Source organism: Python bivittatus, unplaced genomic scaffold, assembly GCF_059951505.1.
Source record: "Python bivittatus isolate LINGU-HERP-01145 unplaced genomic scaffold, Pbiv_v1 ctg000700_np1212, whole genome shotgun sequence".
Taxonomy (NCBI): Eukaryota; Metazoa; Chordata; class Lepidosauria; order Squamata; family Pythonidae; genus Python; species Python bivittatus.
The window spans coordinates 97,247,066-97,272,878 of NW_028277098.1; the positions used below are offsets into that span (position 1 = coordinate 97,247,066).

The following is a 25,813-nucleotide window of genomic DNA, read 5'->3' on the forward strand; positions in this document are numbered from 1 at the left end:
TCCAAAGCAGAAGATGGGTTTTGTGTTTCAAACACCAACACAAACCATTGTGTTGTGGGTGGGTAGAACTGAAGCCTAGATGGGCGTTATGGGAGGGGGGGGGGAGTCAGCTAATGCTGGTGTCCATCTTTCTCCTCCTCCTTTGTACTGGCTACATGCCAACCCATCTGCTGGTCTTCTGAGCAGTGACCTACCCTGACTGCTTCGCCAATGACCGTGGCCTTGGCTTCAGGTAGAGCAGTGTTTCTCAACCTCAGCAACTTTAAGCTGTGTGGACTTCAACTCCCAGGATTCTCCAGCCAGTATGCTGGCTGGGGAATCCTGGGAGTTGAAGTCCACCCAGCTTAAAGTTGCTGAGGTTGAGAAACACTGAGGTAGAGCATATGCAACTGTTTAGCCTACCTTTTAAACGTCCCAACACTCTTCTTCCCATACTGTGCCTGTCCTTCCTTGGCTTTTTCATGCTCTTTCTTCCTGGAAGACATCTGCTTTGGTCCAGCCATGGACCAGCCAAAATATCCTTTCAGACATGGAGTCTTATGCACAGTCCCATCTTTGCTTTATTTCAGCAGGATTTCTTATCAGGCTGAGTTTACATGAGATAACTGCCAGGAGATCAATCAAAGCTGGGTGGTTTGGAGCCACATCACTGGGAATTGTGGTTCTGTCCATGGAACAAGATCCTGATGACGATATTAATAGTTTTCATATAACTTGTAAGACACCTATCGAGTCCTTCCCAAGGACCTGGAATAGGCAGATTTTTTTTATGGTGTTAAAGGCATCGTCTTTAGGCATCGTTAAAGGCAGGATAGAAGCTGTTCCAAGTAAAGCTGCCTTTTGCAATGAACTAATGGTGGTTTTGTCAATGCCAATGGTCTTCAAGTGGTGCTCCAGATGTTTGGCGATTGAACCGAAGGCACCTATAACTATTGGTACTATCTTTGCTTTCTTTTGCCACAGTTGTTCTACTTCTATTTGCAGGTCTTTTGTACTTTGTGTTTTTCTCCAGTTCTTCCTCTTCTCTTCTGCTGTCTCCAGGTATTGCAACGTCCGCTGTCCAGACTTTTTTGTCTTTCTTATCAACAGTTCTTAAGTCTGGGGTGTTGTGTGGCAGGTGCTTGTCTGTTTGAACAGAAAGTCCCAGAGCACTTTTGCTTCTTCATTTTCTGTTCCTTTGCCTATTTTGTGGTCCCACCAGTTCTCGTTTGCAGGCAAATGGTATTTCTTGCAGATATTCCAATGCACCATTATTTCCATTGGACATCTTGATTCCTTCAATTTTCATTATTTTTCCCCTTTGATGGTAAGGGTGGCTCATTTGTCCAGTCCAAACTCCATTGCAATATCTTGGCTGTATATTTGGACAGTGTTGAGCAGCGATTCTATTGAGATGGTGTTTTTCCATACAGCTTCAGATCGTCCATGAATAGGAGGTAGGATAGCCTGGCAGATGTTTTTGATGTTTGATAGCCATGGCCTGACTTGTCAGTATTGTTGACCGAGGGATCAATGCAATGGCAAACAGTAGTGGTGATAGTGAATCTCCTTGAAAGATTCCTCTCTTGATGTTAACCTCTCCCAGTCTCTCACCACTGACCAGCAACTGTGTCTTCCATTGTGCCATTGGTCTTCGCCCAAAGCTTCTGATGTTTCTACTGACTCCTGTTGTTTCTAGGGACTTGATCATCCAGTCATGGGGCAGGGAGTCGAATGCCTTCTTGTAATCAATCCAAGCTACATTCAAGTTGGTCTTCCTTCTCTTGCAGTTTTCCAAAATCATCTTGTCCATTAGGAGCTGATCTTCTTGTTCCTCTGCTGTTTGGGCAGTTTCTTTTCTGCTCAGGTGGAAAGAGCTTGTTTTCAACTAGGTGCTGTTGGACTGTATCAGCTACCACATCTGTTAGCAATTTGAAAGTTGTTGGCAAGAAGGTAATTGGCCTGGTGCTACCCCTTTTGTTGGATCTTTCATTATCAAGTAGGTTTTGCCAGATGTTAAGCAATCTTCAATTTCACTTCCTTGCAGTATGTTGTTAAACTGCTTGGCATTATTATTATTATTATTATTATTATTATTATTATTATTATTATTATTATTATTTCTGTTTGTACCCTGCATTCTTCCCAGAAAAGATTTGGCTAATAAGAAAAATCATGGAGGCCAAATGCAATTTTCAATTATTCTGCATCTATGAATGCCATAAAACAGACATACACAGTCTGATCTATGGGACAGAGCAGACCTGTAAAATCTGTAGGTGCTTCTTTCCTGTTGAGGACAAGCTTTGCCTAATGCAGAAGGTGAGAACCTGTGGACTTGCGATGTTGCAGAAACACAACTCCAGGCATCCTTTCCTATTGTCCCTGCTAGCTGGGAGTTGTGGTTCAGCAAAGTTAAGAAGGTCTCTTGATTTCTGACGGCTAGGAGGAAGGTAGGGCTATGTGATAGAAGGCATGAGCGGGGAGGATTCTGGAAGGGAGCTTCAAGGTTACAGGGAAGGGGGAGAGACATTCCAGGGGAAGCACCTCCTCAGCCCCCAGCTGGACTGTGTGAAAGTCAGGAGGAAGAGACTGGCCCCTCCCTAAGGGCTTGATGGTTATAGTTGCTCTCGTTGGGGAATTAGAGTTAGTCTGGCGAGATTCTGTCCATTAGGTGCAAGCTAATAAAGAAGCTGAGCTGATTTCCGGACTCTCTCGTGTGATTCTTGCGCTGAACCTGACAGGCTACCACATCTGGGTTGCAAAATAAGGAGAACCTCTCGGGGGCAGCAAAGGTATGCAGAAAGCCCTTGCTAGAAGCTGCCATCTAGTGGATTTTTGCAGTCCAGGTTTGGTAGCCCTAATAATGAACCCACATGTTACTTCTGTCATTAGTTCTTTCTGCCTATTCACCCTGTTTCCTGGTTTCAGGGGATTCCTGGAAAAGATGGAAGAGATGGAGCGCATGGACTTGATGGTGAGAAGGTTTGTAGTCCTATTTAAAAGTCCTAATGTGCTTCCAGTACTGGTCCAAACCAACGACCCGTCTCCTTCATCTTTGTGCCTTCAGCCACGTCCCCCCAGCCTTTGGCTAAAGCTCACTCGAAAAAATAAAATGAGAGATATGTTGATGTGGCATTTTTTCCAAGCTGAGGTTAAAATGCAAAAATTAATTCTTGAGCCAAGACTTGATTATGAGTCTATGCAACAAATGAATACAAACAGTGAAGGCAAATAACTGAAATTGGGGGCATTTTAAAATAATATCTATCTATCTATCTATCTATCTATCTATCTATCTATCTATCTATCTATCTATCTATCTATCAAATTTGTCACTGCCTATCTCGTTAAAAAGTGACTCTTACATGCTCACTTACCCATAGATACATAAAACTATTAATGTATTTACAACATGCATTGAATTCTGTTGTTTGTGAACTTTGTTATAAAAGGTTTTCATAGTGAAACAGAAGAGTGTGCACTGTTGTTGACAAAAACTTTGAAAAAAGGGCCCCTAAAATTCACTAGTGCCAGCAAAACTTTCCTCTGACATTGATGAGGGGAAAAAAGTATTTTTTTCATTTTTCAGTGTTTCATTTCATTATGTTTTTCATTTGTTCAATTCCCACTTGGTTTGCGTTGATTATATAGGACCCAAGCAGTCTTCTACAGCTTGTAAACAGTGTGTTTTTGAATGAGACAATAAGGGATTTGAAGCCAAGACTTCCCTACATGTGCAATTACAATGTTTTTTGTGTAAAAGACAGCAGAAATGCATCAAATAATTGCCTTTTTCTAATCATTTAAGCATGAATATTTAGACATTCTCCTTTTTCCAAAGATCAAACCTACCAGGCTTCAAAGCTGCTCTCTATTTTACAAGCAATTACAAATTTATTTTATTTATTTTACAGTCAAAAGACCCGAAAACAAGTTACAAATATAATTTAGGCCTGACATTAAATAAAACAATTTAGCAAATAAAATATTTAATAAATATTACATGATATACTTCAAGGCCCAACTCAGATTTCAAATGTCATACAAATAGCCGTAATCAAGGGTTGGTCACCCTGGGCACCATTGTGTACAGGAGCCTGGATATAAAAGAAGAAGAAAGAATGGCCAGGATCTGTTAGTAATTATTGTCTATTCCTTCCTAAACTGATATATTAGCTATTATTATTATTATTATTATTAATAATAATAATAATAATAATAATAATGGAATGGATTGTCATATTATTAAAGCAAACTCTTAATAGTGTCTGCGATAGTCCTCAGCGATTTGCACATTGTAATTTCTTGACATTCACAGGGCGCTGCCGGTCGTTCTGGTGTTGCTGGAGAGAAAGGCCCTAACGGACTCCCTGTAAGTCGTCTTCCATAAAAGTTAGGTCAAAGAGAGATCATGGTGCTTTACAGATTCTCCTGAAACATCTGAGACCTCTTGCAGGTGAAAGAAGCTATGGCCTACAAATGTGACAATGGCCTGGGATGAGTTTCCCATTCCCAACCCATTCTATTTTTGATTCAGCTTCCAGTCACAGGAAGAGGGGACCCTGCCTTATAACACACTCATCATTTTTAGAGGGCATTTCAAGCAAGACTGAAAGCTTCCTTATTTCTTGGATTTCTACTCCATCTTTCTGCTTCGTGAAGTACTGTGCAGGGTTCCCAGAATAACTTCCAACCCTTGATGGGCTGCTTGCAATAGTCATGCAGACAGGAGGAAAGAAATGGGAACTGGAGTTGATAGAACAACATTTCCCAGCCTGGTGCCCACAAATATATTAGATTTCCATCATCCCCCACAATCTCTGCTGGCAGAGGAATTATAGGACTTGAGGGGGTAGGGAAGGCTGACATTAAAAGGAGATGGAAGAGAAGAAGAGATCCATTCTTCCTGCTGATCATTTTTGATTAGGTTGTTGAGCAATACTTGGTGGTCCATAACACTGGAAGTTATTCTACCATTTATTTGTGTGCATGTCTATATGGTTATTTTTATGGTTCACTGAGAACACAGACCATTCTTTTAAGAATATTTGGTCTCTGGAAGAAGACATCATAAATGTATTTATTGACTCTGTTTTTCAATATTAGTGACACTTTTTCCCCTATCAGGGACTACCTGGAAGCACAGGCACTAAAGGTGAAAAGGGGCAACCTGTAAGTAAATCCTGCTATAATCTGATTCTTCAGGGTTATGAATTAAGCCATGGGTGGACGAGGGGGGCTGCCAGAGGCCACGTGTAATTTCTGTAGATGGTGATGGATGCAGGAGGTGTGAAAAATGGTGCAAAGTGAGTGGGCTGTGTTACACGTGGGTGTGAGCTGCATAATATTGGAGCAGTTCCTGGATTTGGGAAATTTCATTTGTTCCTAGGTCTTTTAAAATTAATTTTCTACTAATATTTGACACTACCATTCCCTTGTAATTCCCACTTCAAAATAATGTGAACCCATGACACTGATTTCCAACAGCTGAGGTTGAATGCAGCTTGGGGAACCACAAAAGTGGTTTGGGGGATCAACAGATGGCCCTGGAGGCTCAGGTTGCCCATTCTTCAATTCAAGAGATAACATGGATATTATGAAAAGGCATCCCCTGGATTGTCCTAAGTAGGTGAAAAAAGGTAGCTGGTTTTGAGGTGTGGGGCTGACTTTTCCTTCCTCCTTTTACTAAAGGGAAGTCCTGGAGAAATGGGAGAATCTGGTCCTTCAGGAGAACCAGGTTTACCTGTAAGTATCTCCCCAGTACATACATTTGTTCAATGTTTCTTTCTGTATCTCTGATTGTGCATTCAAGCCCATGGTCAGATCACCTTTTGATTATCTTGGGTTAACCTCGTAGAAAATCCATAGCCAGCAATTTTGTATTTGTCTTTCTAGGGAGATCAAGGTATCCCTGGCGAGAGAGGTGAACCTGGTCCAAGAGGATCTTCTGTAAGTAGCTAGTCATTCCATTTATAAGACCTAAACCCTTCATTATGGTACTCAACAAACTTCGTCTGAACCAGAATTCTGTAACTGGAAGCTCCATCTGTGGGCCTGGTGAACATAAAAGGTTAGGTTTCTGCTCCAAGGTTTTTAGAGTCTATAGTTGTAGACTAAGGAAGATGACCTTGACAGAGATGTGTAAGCTCTGTTACCAAGATGACAAGGGGTAAAACATATTTTAAGTACAGAATGTCCAGATAACATTTAGAAGTGACTCAGACACCTCCCTAATTCACTGAAGTATAAGAAGGGGGAGGAGGAACAGCACAATTAAACTGGCAAGATTCTGTTATTCTAGCCAATCTCAAGAAAATTGTTTTGGCCTTCCTTGTGGAGGTGATTTCTTCGTCTAGTCTGCCTCCTGGAGCTGACAGTAGTCCAGAGTTGGACAACCTCTTTCTGCCCAAAGACTACATTTCATCAGGGCCATCGGCGTGGTGGGGCTGAAGCCAACATCGGGTTGGGTTCCAGAGCCAAAGTGATTGGAGATGCCTGTTTTTTTTTCTTTTTAACACCTCTTCCTCTCTTCCTCCTTCCCTCCCTCCTTCCTTCTCCCTCTCCAAAGCAGACTACAGGTGAAAAAAATTAATATTTTGCAGGAGGGCTTGAAATTTATTTATTTATTTATTCCTCACATTTGTATAGCCGCCCATCTCACAGAACGTGACTAAGGGCAGGGTACAATAAAAGGAAACCATAAAAGAAACATTAAAACATTAAAACACACATTAAAATTAGATCAGGAGCTACAGTCAGGTCCAGAAATATTGGGACATCAACACAATTCTAACATCTTTGGCTCTATACACCACCACAATGGATTTGGAATGAAACAAACACAATGTGCTTTAACTGCAGACTGTCAGCTTTAATTTGAGGGTATGTACATCCAACTCAGGTGAACGGTGTAGGAATTACAACAGTTTGCATATGTGCCTCCCACTTGTTAAGGGACCAAAAGTAATGGGACAGAATAATAATCATACATCAAACTTTCCCTTTTTAATACTTGGTTGCAAATCTGTTGCAGTCAATCACAGCCTGAAGTCTGGAATGCATAGACATCACCAGACGCTGGGTTTCATCCCTGGTGATGCTCTGCCAGGCCTCTACTGCAACTGTCTTCAGTTCCTGCTTGTTCTTGGGGCATTTTCCCTTCAGTTTTGTCTTCAGCAAGTGAAATGCATGCTCAATGGGATTCAGGTCAGGTGACTGACTTGGCCATTGCATAACATTCCACTTCTGTCCCTTCAAAAACTCTTTGGTTGCTTTGCAGTATGCTTTGGGTCATTGTCCATCTGTACTGTGAAGCGCCGTCCAATGGGTTCTGCAGCATTTGGCTGAATGTGAGCAGATAATATTGCCCGAAACACTGCAGAATTCATCCTGCTGCTTTTGTCAGCAGTCACATCATCAATAAATACAAGAGAACCAGTTCCATTGGCAGCCATACATGTCCACGTCATGACACTACCACCACCATGCTTCACTGATGAGGTGGTATGCTTAGGATCATGAGCAGTTCCTTTCCTTCTCCATACTCTTCTCTTCCCATCACTCTGGTACAAGCTGATCTTGGTCTCATCTGTCCATAGGATGTTGTTCCAGAACTGTGAAGGCTTTTTTAGATGTCGTTTGGCAAACTCTAATCTGGCCTTCCTGTTTTTGAGGCTCACCAATGGTTTACATCTTGTGGTGAACCCTCTGTATTCACTCTGGTGAAGTCTTCTTTTGATTGTTGACTTTGACACACATACACCTACCTCCTGGGGAGTGTTCTTGATCTGGCCAACTGTTGTGAAGGGTGTTTTCTTCACCGGGGAAAGGATTCTTTGGTCATCCACCACAGTTGTTTTCCGTTGTCTCCCGGGTCTTTGGGTGTTGCTGAGCTCACCGGTGCGTTCCTTCTTTTTGAGAATGTTCCAAACAGTTGTTTTGGCCATGCCTAATGTTCTTGCTATCTCTCTGATGGGTTTGTTTTGTTTCTTCAGCCTAATGATGGCTTGCTTCACTGATAGTGACAGCCCTTTGGATCTCATCTTGAGAGTTGACAGCAACAGATTCCAAATGCAAATAGCACACTTGAAATGAACTCTGGGCCTTTTATCTGCACATTGTAATTGGGGTGCTGAGGGAATATCACACGCCTGGCCATGGAACAGCTGAGAAGCCAAATGTCCCATTACTTTTGGTCCCTTAACAAGTGGGAGGCACATATGCACATATGCAAACTGTTGTAATTCCTACACCATTCACCTGAGTTGGATGTACATACCCTCAAATTAAAGCTGACAGTCTGCAGTTAAGGCACATTGTGTTTGTTTGTGTTTGTGTTTGTTTCATTCCAAGTCCATTGTGGTGGTGTATAGAGCCAAAGATGTTAGAATTGTGTTGATGTCCCAATATTTCTGGACCTGACTGTATGTAAATTTAAATCTAGGCCTATAGGTACCCCCCATGTTTGTATGATGGCTATGCTTTGTGGCTCCTGAACTGTTTTTTCAGATTCTCAGTTTCTGAGGTTAGCTGCTAAGCATGAGTCTGTTGCCACAGGGCACACCTGGGAATTGCGTAAATACAATTCCGGACAAATCTTTTCCAAAATTCCATTAGAGCAGAAGGAACAACATTAAGGAACTTGTCAGTGGTAACCGACTTCCTGGGTTCCTCTTCGGAATATCATGACATTTAGAAGTGAACCCTTGCTATAACCCCTGAATGGAAGCTTTAATTCAAAATAATTATCTATATTCAAATGGCACATTATGAGATTTAGTAATAGACTCACAACAGGTGGTGTATGTGTGTGTTTTAGAAACTGTTCCTTCATTTTTACTGGAACAGATTTCTTGCAAGCATCTTGAGTTAGTTGTCAAATAATAACACATCATGGGGTATTCATGAGTTTCCGAGGGGGAAAGACATCAGCTTGAAAAACAAACATATTTTGCATCTTCTGCCTTGACAATTGATCTGCATGGAAGGGAACACGATAATTGAAGGAAAACAAGAGAATATGTCTCTTGCGACCTGAATATGAGATCACATTCTTCTCTTGGATGATTTTCTCTTGAAAGAATGCTCAACATTGATGCACAGGGTATTTCCCCCTCCTTCCCTATTTTTCCTCCAACCCTTCTAGTATGGAGATTGTGTTCTGCTGGGGCTGCTTCACTTCTCCAGCTGCATAGTGAAAATTACGGTATAATTCACAGCAGACTTGTAAATAACCACATAGGATTTCTCCCATTTTTTTAAAAAAAACAACAACAGCCTTAGAGGATCTGATTTGTGTTGGCAAGACAGTGAAGTTAAATCTGTAAAGGCTGTCTCCACACACAGATTCATGTGCTGTTGTCCTACAAAAAGTGTTGTCAAGCTGGAATTGCTGTTCCCATCTAGGGGAAGAGATATATCACCCTATTCCATCATAGCCATACCATTCTGAATGACTCTGTTCCCTGGAAATGTTGGAACTGAAGGTGGTATCTCCATGGGGATCTCCCAAATTTAAGTAGGGTTGGGAAACTACTATGGCTGGTCATGGCTGTTGGCTATATTGGGTAGTCAAAAAACTCCTCCATTAGAAGGCAATAGCAAAGAACTCCTTTAATAGTGCCAAAACAACTTTATGACCTTTTTTAGTTCAACCTATTTGGAAAGATTGGGGGAAAAGTAGCTTTAGGTCAAGGTTTTGGCCCTAGACCACCATTTCTGTTTTTTTAACTGAACTTTAAGAGCCACAGGAGTCACAATTGTGTCCTTAAAGATGATAGAACTGAAATGTTGGCTCTTTTTGGAGAATCTTTTCTGGAGTTTGTGTTTTTTTTTTTTTAAAGGTACATTATGCCTAGCAAAATCTGATCATGTCTGTTTTCTTGTTATTTTGGCAAAATTCAGGAAAAATTACAGTTTCTTTCTCCTGTCTGATTGCTAAATGCTGACAGTGTAACCTGGGGTTTCCTCAGGAGCCATACAAAGCTTTAGATGTTTACTTGTAATTTATCCTTGTGCTAGATGTTTCTAGTATATCATAATATGAAAAAATAAATCCAACCAAACTGTATTGAAAGGGCAAGAACAGACAAACATAGATTTTCATCCATCCATCCATCCATCCATCCATCCATCCATCCATCCATCCATCCATCCATCCAGTGTAGTTAAGGAAATAAACAAAGACAGGTAGGCACATGGGAAAATGAAATTTAAGACCATAGCATAAAAACTGAGCTATAGGACAAATAATAAAGTTTAAAAGCTCCATAGTTGTTTTCAGGCAACTGAGGTGTTGAAATGAGATACCTGTTGATGTTGATGTTAGTGATGGTGATGGTGGTGGTGATGGAATCAAGACACAGCCCCACACCTCCAGGGAAAAGCTGAAATTCAACATGCAATCCTTGGTGGCTTCGCAGAATATGTTTAACCCTAAATCTGGATTAAGAAAATGATGTGCTCACATCACATGCTGTGTCCAAATGAGTCAACTGTACAGCATAACAGCTTCACAGCATGGCCTGGTTCACACAGTGAAGATCTGATTCACACAGTGTGCTGAGACAATGGCTGGGTCCTCACAAAATGCTGAACCACCAACTACCCCTTCATTCTAGTTGAGCTTAGCTTGTGGGGCAGATCCAGCCAATAAATGCCCAACCAGATTTTCCCTCAGTTTTGCAAAGGGAACATTAGGAAAGACTTATGGTACTATCTGCCTTCATTGATCCTTTTTTCCTTTTCTTTTTTCTTTTTGCAGGGAGGGCTTGGTCTGCAAGGACCCCTGGGAGCAGCAGGGGTAAGAGGCTTCCAGGTCAGTCAATTTCAGAAGGTGACCTTGGGATGGAACTGGGTATCTTTCCCAGCCGGGGGGTGGGGGGGGGGGTGACTGCAACTGGCTTCTGTATCCTGCCTGTAGGGGCACTACCAAGGATTTTATGATGCCAGCAGACTAGGTAGGTGTAGAGCAGGGTTTCTCAAACTTGGCAACCTTAAGACAGGTGGACTTCAACTCCCAGAATTCCCCACCCTGCAATTAGATGATTGGTAGACAGACAGACAGAGAGAGAGAGAGAGAGAGAGAGAGAGAGAGGAGGAGGGGGAGGGGGAGGGGGAGGGAGAGGTGGTGGTGGTGGTGGTTGTGGTGGTGGTGTAGACTTCAGCTCCCAGAACTCTCTAACCAGCATGCTGGCTGGGGAATTCTGGGAGTTGAAGTCCACACACCTTCAAGTCGCCAAGTTTGAAAAACCCTGGTATAAATGAAAGTAGCACGTAATGCAAGGTTCTACAAAACTAAATGGGGCTGAATGGATGGAAAAGTAAAGCGATTCATAGGGATCTGCAAAATGCAGAGTTGCCAGATTACAAATCAGCAACCTTTTATTTCTAGATAAGATGTTTTCTCCTTTTCAGACTGCTTTGAGCCATCCTCTGAAATGTCCTTGATTTCAGATAACTGCATGGCAACTATGTAGTTTGATCCAACTTGTGATCAAATCCCCTCTCCCTTTTTTCAGCTTCCTCTCTTATTTCTCTCTTTTATTTAACTTTCCAGGGTCGCAGAGGACCAAGCGGGGAACCTGGCCGACCCGGTTCCACGGGGCTACGGGGTGAATCTGGTGAGCAGGTGAGCCCTCCACAAAAGTGAAAAAATTGACCAGATGTGGCTTTGATGAATGTCACTGGCAGTGCAGAACCCTTTGGAACATTTCATCTGTTCATTCAGTCAGTTCTGTAATCTAAATTACAGAATCGATTTAAAATATTTCCACTGACTGAGGAGGGCTACAAAGAAAAACATCATTTTTATTTATTTATATTTATTTAGATTTCAAATTTAGATCTCACGAAAAAGTGACTCTGGGTGGTTCACAATAAAACAACAATAAATATTAATTAACATTCAATAAAAACAATATAACATACAGTAAAAATAGAATAAAACCAGACACATACGCAAATTTACCATTCTTTACTGCATGAATTATAGATGTTAAACACTGTTTTTAAATTAATGTTGTCTTCTCTGTTACAGAAGATAAGAAATGTCCTTTTTAAGACCAGTCTTCCTGAAACACCTGTTTTGTGGGAGGCGGGGCTTAGTGGCAGCTCCACCCACAACATGATGTATGGAATCATTACATGTGATGTCACTTTAGAGCACAAAATGGGCGGAGCTTGCTGCCCACAACTTCTTCCACTGTCATGCATCTACTGCTGGGTTTCTCAAGCTTGGTGACTTTAAGCTGTGTGGACTTCAACTCCCAGAATTCCCCAGCCAGCGTGCTGGCTAGGGAATTCTGGGAGTTGAAGTCCACGCAGCTTAGTCGCCAAGCTTGAGAAACACTGATCTACTGCAAAAGTGCTCCAAATACTGTCTTAGATTTAAGTAATAAATTTAGTTAGAAGAGATTGTCTTAAATCAAACATTCAGATGTAGACTTACCTAGTCTAAAAGGTATTTCTATGTAACTCCTTTATGGTTATGTTTCTGCAATTCGAGTAACTTTTCAACCATTCTTCTTTTTCATGCTTCCTTTTTTCTTGTCTCCAGGGTCCTACTGGAGTTTTGGGACCCAAAGGTAACCAGGTAAGTAAAATCTCAATTCTCTGGGTGCATAAATCGTATTGAACCATGGTTTGTCTAATCCTGGTTTACTGAATAAATCACAGCGACTGGGGTCATACAACAACCTAGCCACACAAATCACATTATGGTTTGATCATGGTGTGGGAAACTAGTTTATGCCCCTAATAGTGCATCTGTAATATTACAGTTCTCCAAGGGCAACCCAAGTTCCACCTCTTTTGTATGTGTGATGCAACATTGCACCCGTGCATGAAAGAGGGGCGGAGCTTCAGATCCTGCAGATGCCTCTCCCTAAGGGAGTGTTTCTCAATCTTGGCAACTTTAAGACACGTGGACTTCAACTCCCAGAATTCCCCAGCCAGCATGGCTGGCTGGGGAATTCTGGGAGTTGAAGTCCACGTGTCTTAAAGCTGCCAAGGTTGAGGAACACTGGTCTAAGGAGAGAGATGCAGTGGGTAATGTTTTTGTTCATTTCCTTTAAACAGGTTACCATATTTGGGGTGCAAATGTCCAGACCCCAATAATATGGCAACACATTATTGAAATTTCTGCCTCTCAGCATCTCTTTCACAGCCCAAGGATAGGACTGTACCGTAACTCTCTTTTAAAGCTGTAGGCTGTAACAAAATGTAGTTGCAACTTAAGTTTTGAGCACTCATGTCCATCTCTGGTGACGGATGAGGTCGTTTGATGTAACAGACACGTTTTTGTCTATTTTATTCCTTAATGCATTGGTTGATTCTGTCTGTTTTTGTACTCATTAGCAAACCAGATTTAGAACAGGGTGGCTTTCTGCTCCATAAATGTGCCAGTTGAGAAAGTGTGAATCTGGTAAAATTGTACAAAAAAACTGAGCACGGTTCTCTCCCATCCTTAGTAGTGATTTCTCACATACCTGGATGAGGAATGCCCCCTTCTGGTTTAAACAGGAAAAGCTACTTCCAACCAAATGGCAGCAAGTTACCAGGTTGAACACATAAAATGGTTCAGGAGCCTCCCAGAAAGAAAAATGCCCTTCATTGGAGTTTTAATTCTGAAGCAAAATCACGCCTTTGAATACTCTTAGCAACTCCAAGGCTTTGAGTTCAGAGGTTTGCTGTGCTCTAAAATACTGGATAATTTGATCTGACACTTGGACAATCCCCACTTCATCATCTTGACTGAAAAGAGTGGTTTGTAAGAATGATTGAGCAAATGTATTCGAGACGCTCGAAGATAATATGCATTTTATAGATTACGGTTAACGTGATCAGCATCGTGAGCGTTACTGATAATATTGGTGTTATAAGTGCTACGGTTAGTTAGTCAAAGATGTCTTCAGTAGACGGCAGCATTTGGCTGACCTGATCTGGGTTTGGAAGCGAAGCAGGCTTGGGGTTGTTTAATGCTTGGATGGGAGACCACTAGGAGATCCCAGGAATGCAGGTAGACTAGGGAATTGAGAAACATCTCAGAAGAAGAAGATGGCAAACCATTTTCCTACTGTTGCCAAGAAAATTGCATGGTCTATGCAGGTAGCTATCAGGAGTTGAGCTTGATTCAGAAGAGACTAAACATTAACCTTCATTAGTCAATTATAATAACTCTAAAGTCTTTTTTTTTCTTTTTGATAAACATGGTCTTTGTATTTTCATGTACAGGGTGTTGCAGGAGCAGATGGACTGTCGGGAAGTAAAGGAGAACTGGTATGTAATGTTACATCTGGATGGATCCCCCACCAAACCTGATTCCCTCCACTTCTGTTGGGACCTCTCCTTCCCAAATTTTCCAGCTGCAGGCTGGGAGTTTTGAGAGCCGTAGTCCTATCGCTTCTGGAAGTGCCAGATTTAGGGCTGATCACTCACCTCCCCAGGGCAATGAAGACGTAAGTCTGGAGATTCCAGAGAAGACTCTTCCTGTAGTTCAGCCGGGGAGGAAACGGGGATGTGCGTGTTCTGGCAGCAGCCTACGACCAAGGGAATTTCAGCAGCTATGCTATTTCCCATTCAGAATCAAGATATCCCCATGTACTCTAGTGTCATGGCCTGTGGGAATGACCTTGGGATGCAGGAGGAAGAGCCACGGCCAAGACAATGGTCCAATAAACGAAATCTGAGTCCGAAGGAGCGGTGGGGGTGGAGAAAGCATCTCAGAAGGGACCCTCCCTAGTCCTCCTGATGTAAAGGCAGGGGAATGGGATGGTTACAGTGTAGTTGCATGCAATTAGGGAATTGTAGAGTTTGGATTTAATTGCTTCTCAGAGTCTTAAAAGGCCTGTGCTTTTGGACAGAATCCCCTGATCCTTCACCCAAAATTGATGCCAGACGGGTGGAGCAATGGCCCATTTGGATATGCCTATGTACAAAAAAAGGCTTTAAGACTTCAGTATTGAATACAAGGAAGGCATTACTGCATATTAATACTTTTCTTACAGGTGTATATACTCTGTGTGCATGTGTGTGTTAAGTGTATATACCAAGGATTCAGTGGGTTGGGACTTTCCTGGGGACATAAGCACCTGTTTTTGGGAGAGGAAAAGTAAGAGGGGGGAGAGATACTTTCAGACTTGCAAGACTGATGTCAGCCCTTCAAGGTAGTCCAGTCAAGAAGCATCAGCTATGAGTACTGACACTACCTTCACTGTAAGGTTACAGTAACAGAATCTTGCAAGTCTGAAAGTAACTCTCCCCTCCCTTACTTTTCTTCTCCCAAAAACCAGGGAGGGTCCCTTGTGAGATGATTTCTCCACCCCCACCCTCCTTCAGACTCCGTTCCTACACACAAAACATAGCTCTTTGTCTGTGTTACAATTACTGCCATCCTGATCATTCCAGCTTGGGCCTCCCAATCTTCTCATCAACTGTGAGCTCTACTCATAGCTGCCAGCTGGAACAACTGGAACATTCCTGGTTTTACTACAGTGCCTGACTATGCCTCTGTTACTCCTCAATTGCTGGATAGTGGTAAAATCTATACCATTAGGTGTTGCTGCATTTCTGATTCTACCTTGCGAGTCCTTGGGGTTCTTTGAGCTTGGTAGCAGACATTTTGTTACCCATCTAAGTAACATCTGAAGACCTGAAGATGTTACCTAGACAGGTAATGAAACGTCTGCAAGAAAGCAACCAAGCTCAGAGAACCCCAAGGACTCCACGGTTCAACCCAGGGCTGCATACATATTCTCTTCTATTGATTCTACCTTTCCAGAGCAACCTCTTTGCCTGTCAGTGCCTCAACCGAGTCTCCACTTTTGTGGCAACCATCCAGTTCTTGGACCAGTATCTACAGTATGTGAATTGGCATGGGTGCTCCCCCAATTCCTCCAAGCATCCTGGGAAATGATGGCCTTTGCCAAGGAAGCAATGAACCATAGAAGGCATCACTCTTGGTTCAGGTCATATCTTCAGTTTAGGACACGTAAAGATCTAGTAGCTGCAGCCACACAACATAATACTCTTAGTTGGTGTTAACCCTGAGGAAGTTTTCTGTGGCTTAGTGTACTGGGCAAACCCAGCTTAGTTTATGCTTCCCTGTATTGTGGGAACCCAGACAGCAGGTTAATTCAGTAACTAGGTTAAGTGTATTGTGTGAATGTAGCCAATGTGATCATTGATTTGTCTTCCTTTAAAAAGTAAGCATAGAGCAGGGTTTTTCAAACTATGTTATACTGAACCCAAGATTCTACAAGAACTTGAAAAGGTCCCATGAAAGACAAAAGGGGGAAAAAATCACTCAAATGCAGCCAAGTTTCTATCACAAGAGTTTTGCCTTCTGATCAGTGGTTCTGATCTAAAAAATCTTCTTTTTTTAGCTAACAGGTTCCTTGTCCTGAACAAGTTTGCAAGCCTCTGGAGCAGAGGACTTCAGAACTTGAGGATAAGACCCAGAACTGAGCCAGTGGGGTGAAGGATAGTCTAGGGGAGACCCCAGTTCACATTCACCCACAGCCATGGAACTGCACTGTGCATTCCCACACCGAACAAGGGTTGAAACCGATGGCCCCTTCCAACTCTATGATTCTTTAATTCTGCATCATCCCATGTAATTTATTCAGATGATAAATGTGGATGGAGCATTTGTGAGGTGCAATGAAAAGCAATCCAGAATCTTTCAGTTTCACGTCAGTTTCCTGCAGGGGATTTAAGCAAATAGCTTTACTCCAATTTCTTTCTTCTTTTCTAGGGTCCTTTTGGACCTCTTGGTCAGAAAGGGGAGGTGAGTATCCTATACTTCCCAGAGAAAAAAGAAAATGCTGGTAAACCCCCTACCCCTTGTGTTTTTCAGTGCATGTATTTGTGTGCATTTCTCTGGCAGTTTTTATTTAAAAATCTGAGAGGTTGCTATCAGAGGAAGCTGTGTAAGGGAAAGTCAGTTACCTACGAAAGGCTTCCTGACCACTCACCGCCATTCCTATAGTTCATTTAAAAGTCCCTGTGAGCAGTGAAAACAGTAGAAGGCCAGCAATATGGCAGCTGGTGCTTTAAGCAAGAGCAGTCTAGCATGTTGTGCCAGACTGAGGAAGAGAGGAGATTGGTTCCAGCAAAACCTACAAGAACAGGATGCAGGACTCTCTGGGGATGGAGAGCGAGTAATGTCTTCAGCTCCGGAGCTAGGAGGCAGGTGAGGCAAGAGCTCCTGGACCCCCACATGAATGATATGACCACAGTGATCTAAAAGAAAGTATCAGCTTTGCTGCATTTGGAATACAATGAGAGTTAATATGACCTTGTTCCTAAAAGCAGATGATATAAGAGCAGCCAGACCTGGAGCCAGTCCTAAAGTGGTGCAAAGCTGTGGTGCCAAAGTGTCTCCTCTCTCCAGGTTCTAGTCTACATTGCAAGATATTACTCTTTAAAGCGCTTGACATGCCAGAGAGGTTTCCTTTTGCTTTTTCAGCACCCTTGTTTGGACCATTCCAGGCTTAAACCAGCTTTCATAAAGTGGACTTCATGCACACAAGACGGTGCACCAAAACATGCCAGAGCAGCTCTAAACTTTCTACTCCTTTGGATTTAGGAATTAGAGAAGCATCATCTCTAATATATAATAATAAAATATATTGCAACTGTACCATATGGTTGTACAGACTGTACACACTAGTTAGGCGCTAGTGCAAGGTTATAGGAACTTACAATGGATTAGTTGAATGCAGTCTACACTGCTGTCTCTTCACTCCTGGATTAAAATCTAGTTGACCATGCAACTGGTGGATAGTTCTGAAAATGAAAAAATGGGGCTGGTGTCTTATAGAGAAGTCCTCATTTAGTGAAAGAGAGATGCGCATCTTCCTCCCCACCAGCACTTGGATACTATTCCAAATAAGGCAGTCCTCAGGTTACAACCATTCATTTAGCAACCGTTCAGAGTTACAACGGTGCTGAATGAGAGGACTTATGATGGCTCCTCAGAGTTTCGGCTGTCACAGTGTCCCCACAGTCACACGATTGTGATCTGGGTGCTTGGCAACCAACTCACAATTATGACGTGACAGTGAGCCGCCGTCTCATCATCACAATTTCCAACTTTCCCTGACAGTTCCCCACAAGCAAAGTCAATGGGGAAGTGACATCATGCTTTATGATCACGTGGCTTAGCAACGGAGTTCCCAGTCCCGATTGCTGTTGTAACCTGAGGACTACCTGTAGCCAGAAATTTGGCTGTTTATGTTATTTATGAATCTATTACATAAATTATATTCCATCCCCCCTCATCAGACCCTGAGGAGCTGATGTAAAACCACAATTCTCCAATCCATCAGCAAAACAATTGAAAATTAAAATTCCAATTAAAATGTAATAATGGGAAACGATAACCATCACAGTTAAAACATTGTGGAATCAAAACGCAGGACACAAATGCAAAATAATCGAGGCTTCACTGCAGCATTTATTAGACAGTACCTACTGGAGGAGGACCCCACCAAGGGTTGGCGGGAGACGCTCCCCTGTAGGCAAAATGGATGCCCTGATATTTATACAGTTCTACAAGAAGGGGAAGGGGAAAGAGCACATACGTATTCATATTCGTATGATGATGCAGGCATACCGAAATAAGCAATACTTCTCAAGTTACTTTCTGCCCCCCTGTTATCTGCTATCGACAAGGATAACTGCTATCTTCAAGGAAGAAGAAAAGAAGAAACAAATTAGTTCAAGGTGCCAGCTGCCAGGAAGAAGGCATCCTCCCTTAAGTTGCCATGGGGATGCTTGTGACGAGGAGTTTACAATCAGCTTGGTTCACACCAGCTTCAAGGGTGCTGCCCGTTCCTTTATGTTTCAGTTTTATTAAGGCGATCCCATTCATCTGAGGCCTCTAAAAACTTGCTTCTTTCATCCCAAGGTATATTTTCCTCACAACATTAAAAACATCTGAATTAAGACCCAGATGCTCAGCGAAACATCTTTGCTTTCAGGAATGCTGAAAGTGTGGGCGCCATTTGGCCCTTGGGGGCAGACTCTGGTAAAGAGCTGGGGGCAGGCGCCCAAAAGGCCTGCAACCTCATAATCTTTAGGATTAATATATTTATTCCATTTAGTTATACGGTAGCCCATCTCACAAAAGCAACTCTGAGTGGCTTACAACATAGGAAGTTGGTTCACATGAATAAGGTAGCTTGGAGATGCAAATGTCTTGTTGGGGAGCCACAACTCTGCTTGGTGTGGGTAAATAAAGTTTAAGATAGTGCTCATAAATATTGTGGCCAAGATCTAGCCCTTCCCAGAGGAGGAGAGCATTTGAGGAGCACATTTTCTTTAGGTGGTGGTCATTTTGTCACCATCTTAGGACAGGTTGGATCCTGCAGCTCTAAGGCTGAAAAGCTGTGCCTGGAGCAATCTAGATCTTACCCCATATGATTATTTCTTCTGAATGTGAGACTGATGTTCCTGTCTTTCACTGGAATGGATTTGAATGGGAAAGGACAGCTATACCAATAAAAATATGTTTTAGGACAGTGTTTTTCAAACTTGGCAACTTTAAGACGGGTGGACTTCAACTCCCAGGATTCCCCAGCCAGCAATCCTGGGAGTTGAAGTCCACCCGTCTTAAAGTTGCCAAGTTTGAAAAACACCACTTTAGAACGACCATTCCAAAAAAATCAAGGTGATATGCAACAGTTTGGCTGGCTGTGAATTCTGTGAGCAGTTGTCCAGGTACATCTGGAGAACATCAAATTGGGAACATGCTGATATAAATATTACCCCTACCAACCAAAGTAGGTATGTTAATTGCATAGGGTCTATAGCAGATGGACAGGGAGAAGTTAGCCTTTTCACTGTCTTTATTTCGGCCCTGATAAAATTGACCTCCCTGGGGCTCCTCTTTGAACAGGGACAGGAATCTCCACTGCAATGGCTCTTGAAAGAGGATGTGGCAAGACTAAGGGCTGATTCCAGTTTTAAACCACCTTCCTCCACTAAAGTAGCGTCCATGATGGTTTCCAGGCTGTGTCCCATCCAGAGAAGGATTAGAGATGTGCTTAATTTCTGCAAGGCTGCTGTATCCATCGTGTGTTTTCAGGTCCAGTTTGGAGGCCACCGTTTCTCCATTTGGGATTTTCTTCTTTCTTTTTTTGCAGGCGGGACAGAGAGGAGACCCCGGACCTAAAGGAGCCCCGGGCCCCAATGGAACTGTTGGAATGCCAGGAATTCCAGGCCATCCAGGCAAAATGGGTTTACAAGGAGAGCAAGGAATCCCTGGGGTTGTTGGGAAACCAGGCTCTCCGGTAAGAAATCTGGATATCTCCTTGTGCAATTGTATGTTGGTCCTTGTCTGCCCCCCTTTTTTCTCCTATTCCAGTTTAAAACTCCTTTTCATTGTGCTATTCCTAATATCTGGCCTATTGCTCAACTGAAGACTTCTAACAGACCGCCCCACATTTCTGACATGGTGGGATTTCTTGTAGAGCCACCATTGTATCTGGAGGCCCTTTGACTTGACTAGCCAGGATGGGAGATGTGGGTGAGTTCAAAGAATGAGTAGGCTGCAGACGCCCAGCCCATGTTGGCTGATGGCTAGCCAGCATCCAGCAAGCATCTGAATTTCAGTCTACCTTCTAAAGAGAAAGCCCCTTGTCACATAGAAAGGAGAGATATCTTTGGTATGAAATGTATTGTTCCAAAGCAATAAATGTTGCAGTCTTGTGTTCTGCAATAAAGCCAGATTAGTTTTTTTTTTAAGTACATAGAAAGAAAACAGTGAATACTTCCGTCCACAGATGCTCAGAGGAGATCCTGATTTAATTATTTATTTGTGTCTGTATCTGCATGCCATTTATTTTCCACCTCCCTTCTGGGATCTGAAGATGACATATGTAAGGATTTTTCTCTTGGTTGAGCTGAGGACTTGAGAGACCCATACCATCTGTTATGAAAGGTCACTGGATGACTTTGGGTCAGTCATTCTTATTCTAACCTAGCTTACAATGTTATTGTTATTGGAAAAAGTGAGTGGTGGGAAAGTTAAGTATGCTCCTGAAGAAAAGATGGAATATAAATCTGAAGAATAAATAAATAAATCAAACCTAGTAAGGGCTGAAAGATTGTGACTGGTCCAGAGGGAGCTCCACAGTGAGGCATCATGAAGTTGGAAGCTAAGTTGCAACTCTGGGATTGAAAGTCATAAAACATCTGGGGGACGCTAAGTTGGGGAAGGATGCAGGAGAATTTCATAATGAGACCACAACTCTTACAAAGGTCTGGATCTCAAAATTCCATTGCATAATTTTAGGGAAAAGAAGCTAGTGAGGAACGCATACGAGAGCTCTGTGATGGCATGATCAGTGGTGAGTACAAGCGCAGCTTCCTGGGCAAGAAAATAATGCTGTTTTGTTAAATGGATTGTCAGTGACAAGTCCTACAACCTGAGCAAATCCTTCAAGAGAGATGTTTCCTGAAGCAACAAGGTTAGGCTGCTGAGACAGCTGGGACTCTGGGAACAGCTTCCGAAGCTGTGGTGCAAACCTGAAAAAAGACATCGCTGTTTTAATGATGTAACAAAAAGGCTGCTTACAGGTCCCCAGGCATTACAAAGCATCTCTTTCAAAGATTGTGGTTTTTTTAAATAACTTTTAATCATGTATTTATTATTTTAATTTGATGTAAGCCGCCCAGAGTCCCCCATTGTGGGGAGATGGGCGGGGACAAGTTTACTAAATAAATAAATTAAATAAATTTTGCACAACTGTAATAAGAATAGAAGACTTGCTTTTCTTAATGCATCCTTCAAACCCAATATTATTGACTTTGGCTGTGGCTCCCTAGGGCTTCGGAAGGGAATTTTTTCTAGGTCTGGACTCTGATATTTTTGAACTGCATAATTCAGGGATCAAATTTCAGACCTTGGGGATGCTTTGAATTTCTAAATATAGGCCTAACTTTTGTTTAAGATTACACTTTAAAAAATGAATAAGGCAACGTGTTTAGTTTTATTGACTTGATGTCCTGCTTACTGGCCTTCAACTAGGGTTTGACTGTGGGAAACAGGAATCTGACATTTCTGAGTAAGTACATGAGATACTGTAATAAGAATGGTTTAAAAGAAGAATTCATCACTTGGGCACTTTAGAGATACTGTTTTAGATTCCATTTGGGAGGAATGAGAACTAAGACAGTTTCAAATTCAACTATACTGTATATTGGGTGACCAAGCTGACACCAACTGTATTATTTGCATAATACATCCATACTTACATGCTGTGATGGAATGGAATGGAATTATGAAGGCCAAGCTCAGGGAGACAAACATTTTCTTAGCTCACCAGAACCGCGTGGGAGGAATAAGAGGATGAGACTGGCACCTCCCTGAGGAATTCACACTGTTGTGGCTGGAGGACTTTGGGAACTGGGGTTTGAGTCTGGGAAGATTGATGTCAGGCCCAGCCCAAGGAACTCCAAGAGACAATGCTAATTCAGTCCAGCTATGTTTATTAGCTACAACCTCTAGCAAGAATCTTCCCAGACTCAAACCCCAGCTCCCAAAGTCCTCCAGCCACAACAGTGTGAATTCCTCAGGGAGGTGCCAGTCTCATCCTCTTGTTCCTCCCACACAGTTCTGTGAGCTAAGAAAATGTTTATCTCCCTGAGCTTGGCCTTCATAATTCCATTCCATCACACATGCATACATATGGAAGCAGTACTATGAAGAGCACAAACAAGACACAAATAGTATGCTAAAAAAGGTGTAAGAGAAGAGCAAGAAAAAGGATAGCTCAATCTAGTTTTCACCAACATCATGCATTATACTTCTTCATATCTTTCTGTCCTTGCAAGCATCCTTGCTTCCACTAGGAACACACATTGCTTCATACATTCCCTTTTGTTCTTCAAACATCTCATCTTTTTATTTTTGAGGATCTTACCAACTCCATTGAACCATGACTTTCTCAGTCTTTTCTTTCCTCTTCTTTTATATATTTGTTTTGCCATACAATCTTCATTCATTTTCTCCATATGACTAAGCCACCTCAATGTACTTCATATTTGTCACTCACATGTTTTCAATCCAATTCATACAGCACCCTTAATTTTTTGACCCTATCTATTTTTCTAGTGTGAGACTGAGTTCTCAGACAGTGAGAAACAAAGTAAAAGCAAATCTGACTGTTGCAGATGGAAACACAAAAAATGGAACTGGGATAGCTCACACAAAACAGGGGGACAAAAGTCCATTCCATGGGAAAAGAAGGAAAAAGAAACTCTGGAGCTTCTTGTTTAGCCCTTTCATCCACTTCCAAAACAATGTTTTATTTCCAATGAAATCATTTTGTGTTTTTTCTTCCTCTTTCAACAGTAACTGTTTCTTGCTCTGTTTATATTCTTTGCAAGTGTGTGTGTGTGTGTGTGTCACACACATGTCACACGCATTCCTTTTTAATTTATTGAGATTTAATGTACATAAAGTAGGCATGCCTTTTTTTCAAAGCAATTATTCTTTTATAAGCATTTTTTTCATTCACAGCCTCTTTCACTTCATTCCACCAAGCATCTGTTTTTAAACTTCCCATTAGTGTAACTCTTGAGCATGATTCTCTACACTAAGTTCTAAGCAGCTTCCAATCCTCTTTCATTACATTCATTCTTTAATTCTTTTGAGATATTAATCTCCTTAGTTTAATATTTTTCATACAGGATTCATACTTTGTTTCCCTGCTGTCATTCTATTTTCACTTTAGGTTCCTTCACTTCTTTTTCTTCCATGTCCATTTCTTCCTAAGATCTATTCTTGACACTATTAGATAATGTCTGTCCACATTCATAGCTTCTCATCACCTTTATATCTTTCACCAATTCTCTCAACCTTTCATTGTAAACAATCAAATAAATGAAGGGAGGAAGAGTGAATTAATTGACAGGAGGTGGATGACTAAGAAAATTGTGGTTGGGTGGAGTTGAGTTCCTAAAAAAGAGAAAAAGGAGAAGTTTAAAGAACAATAGATGTGGTGAAAGCAAGGATGTTTTGCAAAGAAAGATATGGAGAGGTACAGTGAATGGTGTTTCTTATTTCTTCTCTGTACTCTGTATAATGATGCTTATCCCAAAACAGAATATGGTGTGTGTGTGTGTGTGTGTGTGTGTGTGTGTGTGTGTGTGATGTTTTTCTTTTGAATAAAAAGAATTTTTTAAAAGGCTAAACCTCACAAAAATTATAGAACAGTTGGTCTAATTTTATCTTTAAAAAAGTTGTAGAGTTCTTTTTTTATACAAAATGTTTTGGCATGCCTTAATTTATAGCGAGATGTTTGCAAGCTTCTTTGGAAGTGCATTGAATTGTTCCAATATATCCATGGACAGTCAAAAGCCAGCCTGCAGCTTTCTTGTTTGTTTTTAATTCCAGAGCAAATTGCCCAGTTAGCTGCTAATTTAAGGAAACCCTTGGCTCCTGGACACATGGGGAAGCCTGGGCCTGCTGGCCCTCCAGGGCCTCCTGGAGCAATGGGGAGCATTGGACATCCTGGGGCTCGTGGCCCACCTGGATACAGGGGACCAACAGGGCATTTGGGAGCCCCTGGTCCCAGAGGTGAGTAAGCCCCAAAGAGATTAGAATCATAGAATCATAGTGTTGGAAGGGACCTTGGATTAGTGCATTAAAACCCATGAGACTGGATGGTTTTCAATGCTTCCCAAGTCAGTTTATAAAGAGCATCCTTTAGGTTTTTGATGGATCATTTTTATTTAAATTTTATAGGGGACCCTGGTGAGAAGGGAGACAAAGGGGTCATTGGCAAAGGCGTTGATGGACCTGATGGAGATCAGGGTCCACAAGGTAAGTTGAAAGAATATTCTGCAGCTGTATGGTTCCAACTTTCCTAAGCATCAAGACCAGATGTTCCAGAGAGACCATGGTTTCCTTTGGAGGAGACGGAATGAAAAGTCTACGTGGGTTTTGATTATGCTTGATTAATTTGTAAATATGGCACCCCAGTGACAACTTACATAGATTTCTACTAGGCAACCAGTCTGCTACTCTCCCAAAACAGTATCCTAAAGGTGCTCTAACCTTTTCTGCACCAAATATCCTAAATTGTGCATAATCCCAGGCACAAGGGTGTGGGCACATATATACACACATGCACACAGACTTTTCAAAGCATCAAATAGCACTTTCAGATCTGATTAACATCCTTTTGGAATGTTTGCAATCTAGATCCAGATCTAGATTTGGAAGAAGACAAATAGCACTGATGAGAACAGACTTAGATTTAAAACCAAACCAAACCAAAGATAGTGACTGTTTTTATATCCAATGGTTTTGTCCATGAAAACGTGCAGAATAACATGAATGTTTTGTTTTTCCCCTTCCAAGGACCACCAGGTGTCCCTGGGACTAGGAAAGATGGTCGGAATGGTTCACCTGGTGATCCTGGGTTACCAGGAGACCCTGGAAGACCAGGTTCAGTTGGAGCACAAGGAACTACAGGACTCTGTGATACATCTGCCTGCATGGGAGCTGCTGCTAGCGGAAAATCTAAGAAATCGTAAAACTGTGTGAAGTTGAATGAATGAAATGAGGAAAGGGAACTGAGCATTCAATGGAATTGTTCATACACGATGAAAGAAACATTGCCCTAACTGAAAGAAAATGAATGAAATGGATGCTGTATTTCAGTTCTATGGGGGGGAATCAATTTATTTCTATTTCATACAATGTATAAGTTCTTTGAAGAGATATCCCATTATTCCTGAAGTAATTTCCATTTAACAGCTTCCCTCTACCTAAGATTGTACTAGTTTTTGCAATGGCTTCATTTGGCACCATTTTATG

The 25,813-nt window shown here is 41.9% G+C and overlaps 1 protein-coding gene across 1 annotated transcript in view; it reads left to right on the forward strand.

The window, feature by feature from the left end:
* The window catches only part of COL9A3 (collagen type IX alpha 3 chain), a 48,481-nt gene extending 22,827 nt beyond the window's left edge, over positions 1 to 25,654 (forward strand). The window contains exons 8-18 of the mRNA XM_088154037.1: positions 2,911 to 2,956; positions 10,745 to 10,798; positions 11,540 to 11,611; positions 12,539 to 12,574; positions 14,215 to 14,259; positions 16,736 to 16,768; positions 20,130 to 20,276; positions 21,281 to 21,335; positions 24,386 to 24,568; positions 24,737 to 24,814; positions 25,355 to 25,654. Of these exons, the coding sequence (XP_088010163.1) occupies positions 2,911 to 2,956; positions 10,745 to 10,798; positions 11,540 to 11,611; positions 12,539 to 12,574; positions 14,215 to 14,259; positions 16,736 to 16,768; positions 20,130 to 20,276; positions 21,281 to 21,335; positions 24,386 to 24,568; positions 24,737 to 24,814; positions 25,355 to 25,530 (925 nt within the window). The 3' untranslated portion in view covers positions 25,531 to 25,654. The remainder of the gene's footprint in view (positions 1 to 2,910; positions 2,957 to 10,744; positions 10,799 to 11,539; positions 11,612 to 12,538; positions 12,575 to 14,214; positions 14,260 to 16,735; positions 16,769 to 20,129; positions 20,277 to 21,280; positions 21,336 to 24,385; positions 24,569 to 24,736; positions 24,815 to 25,354) is intronic.
* Positions 25,655 to 25,813: the final 159 nt, after the last annotated feature.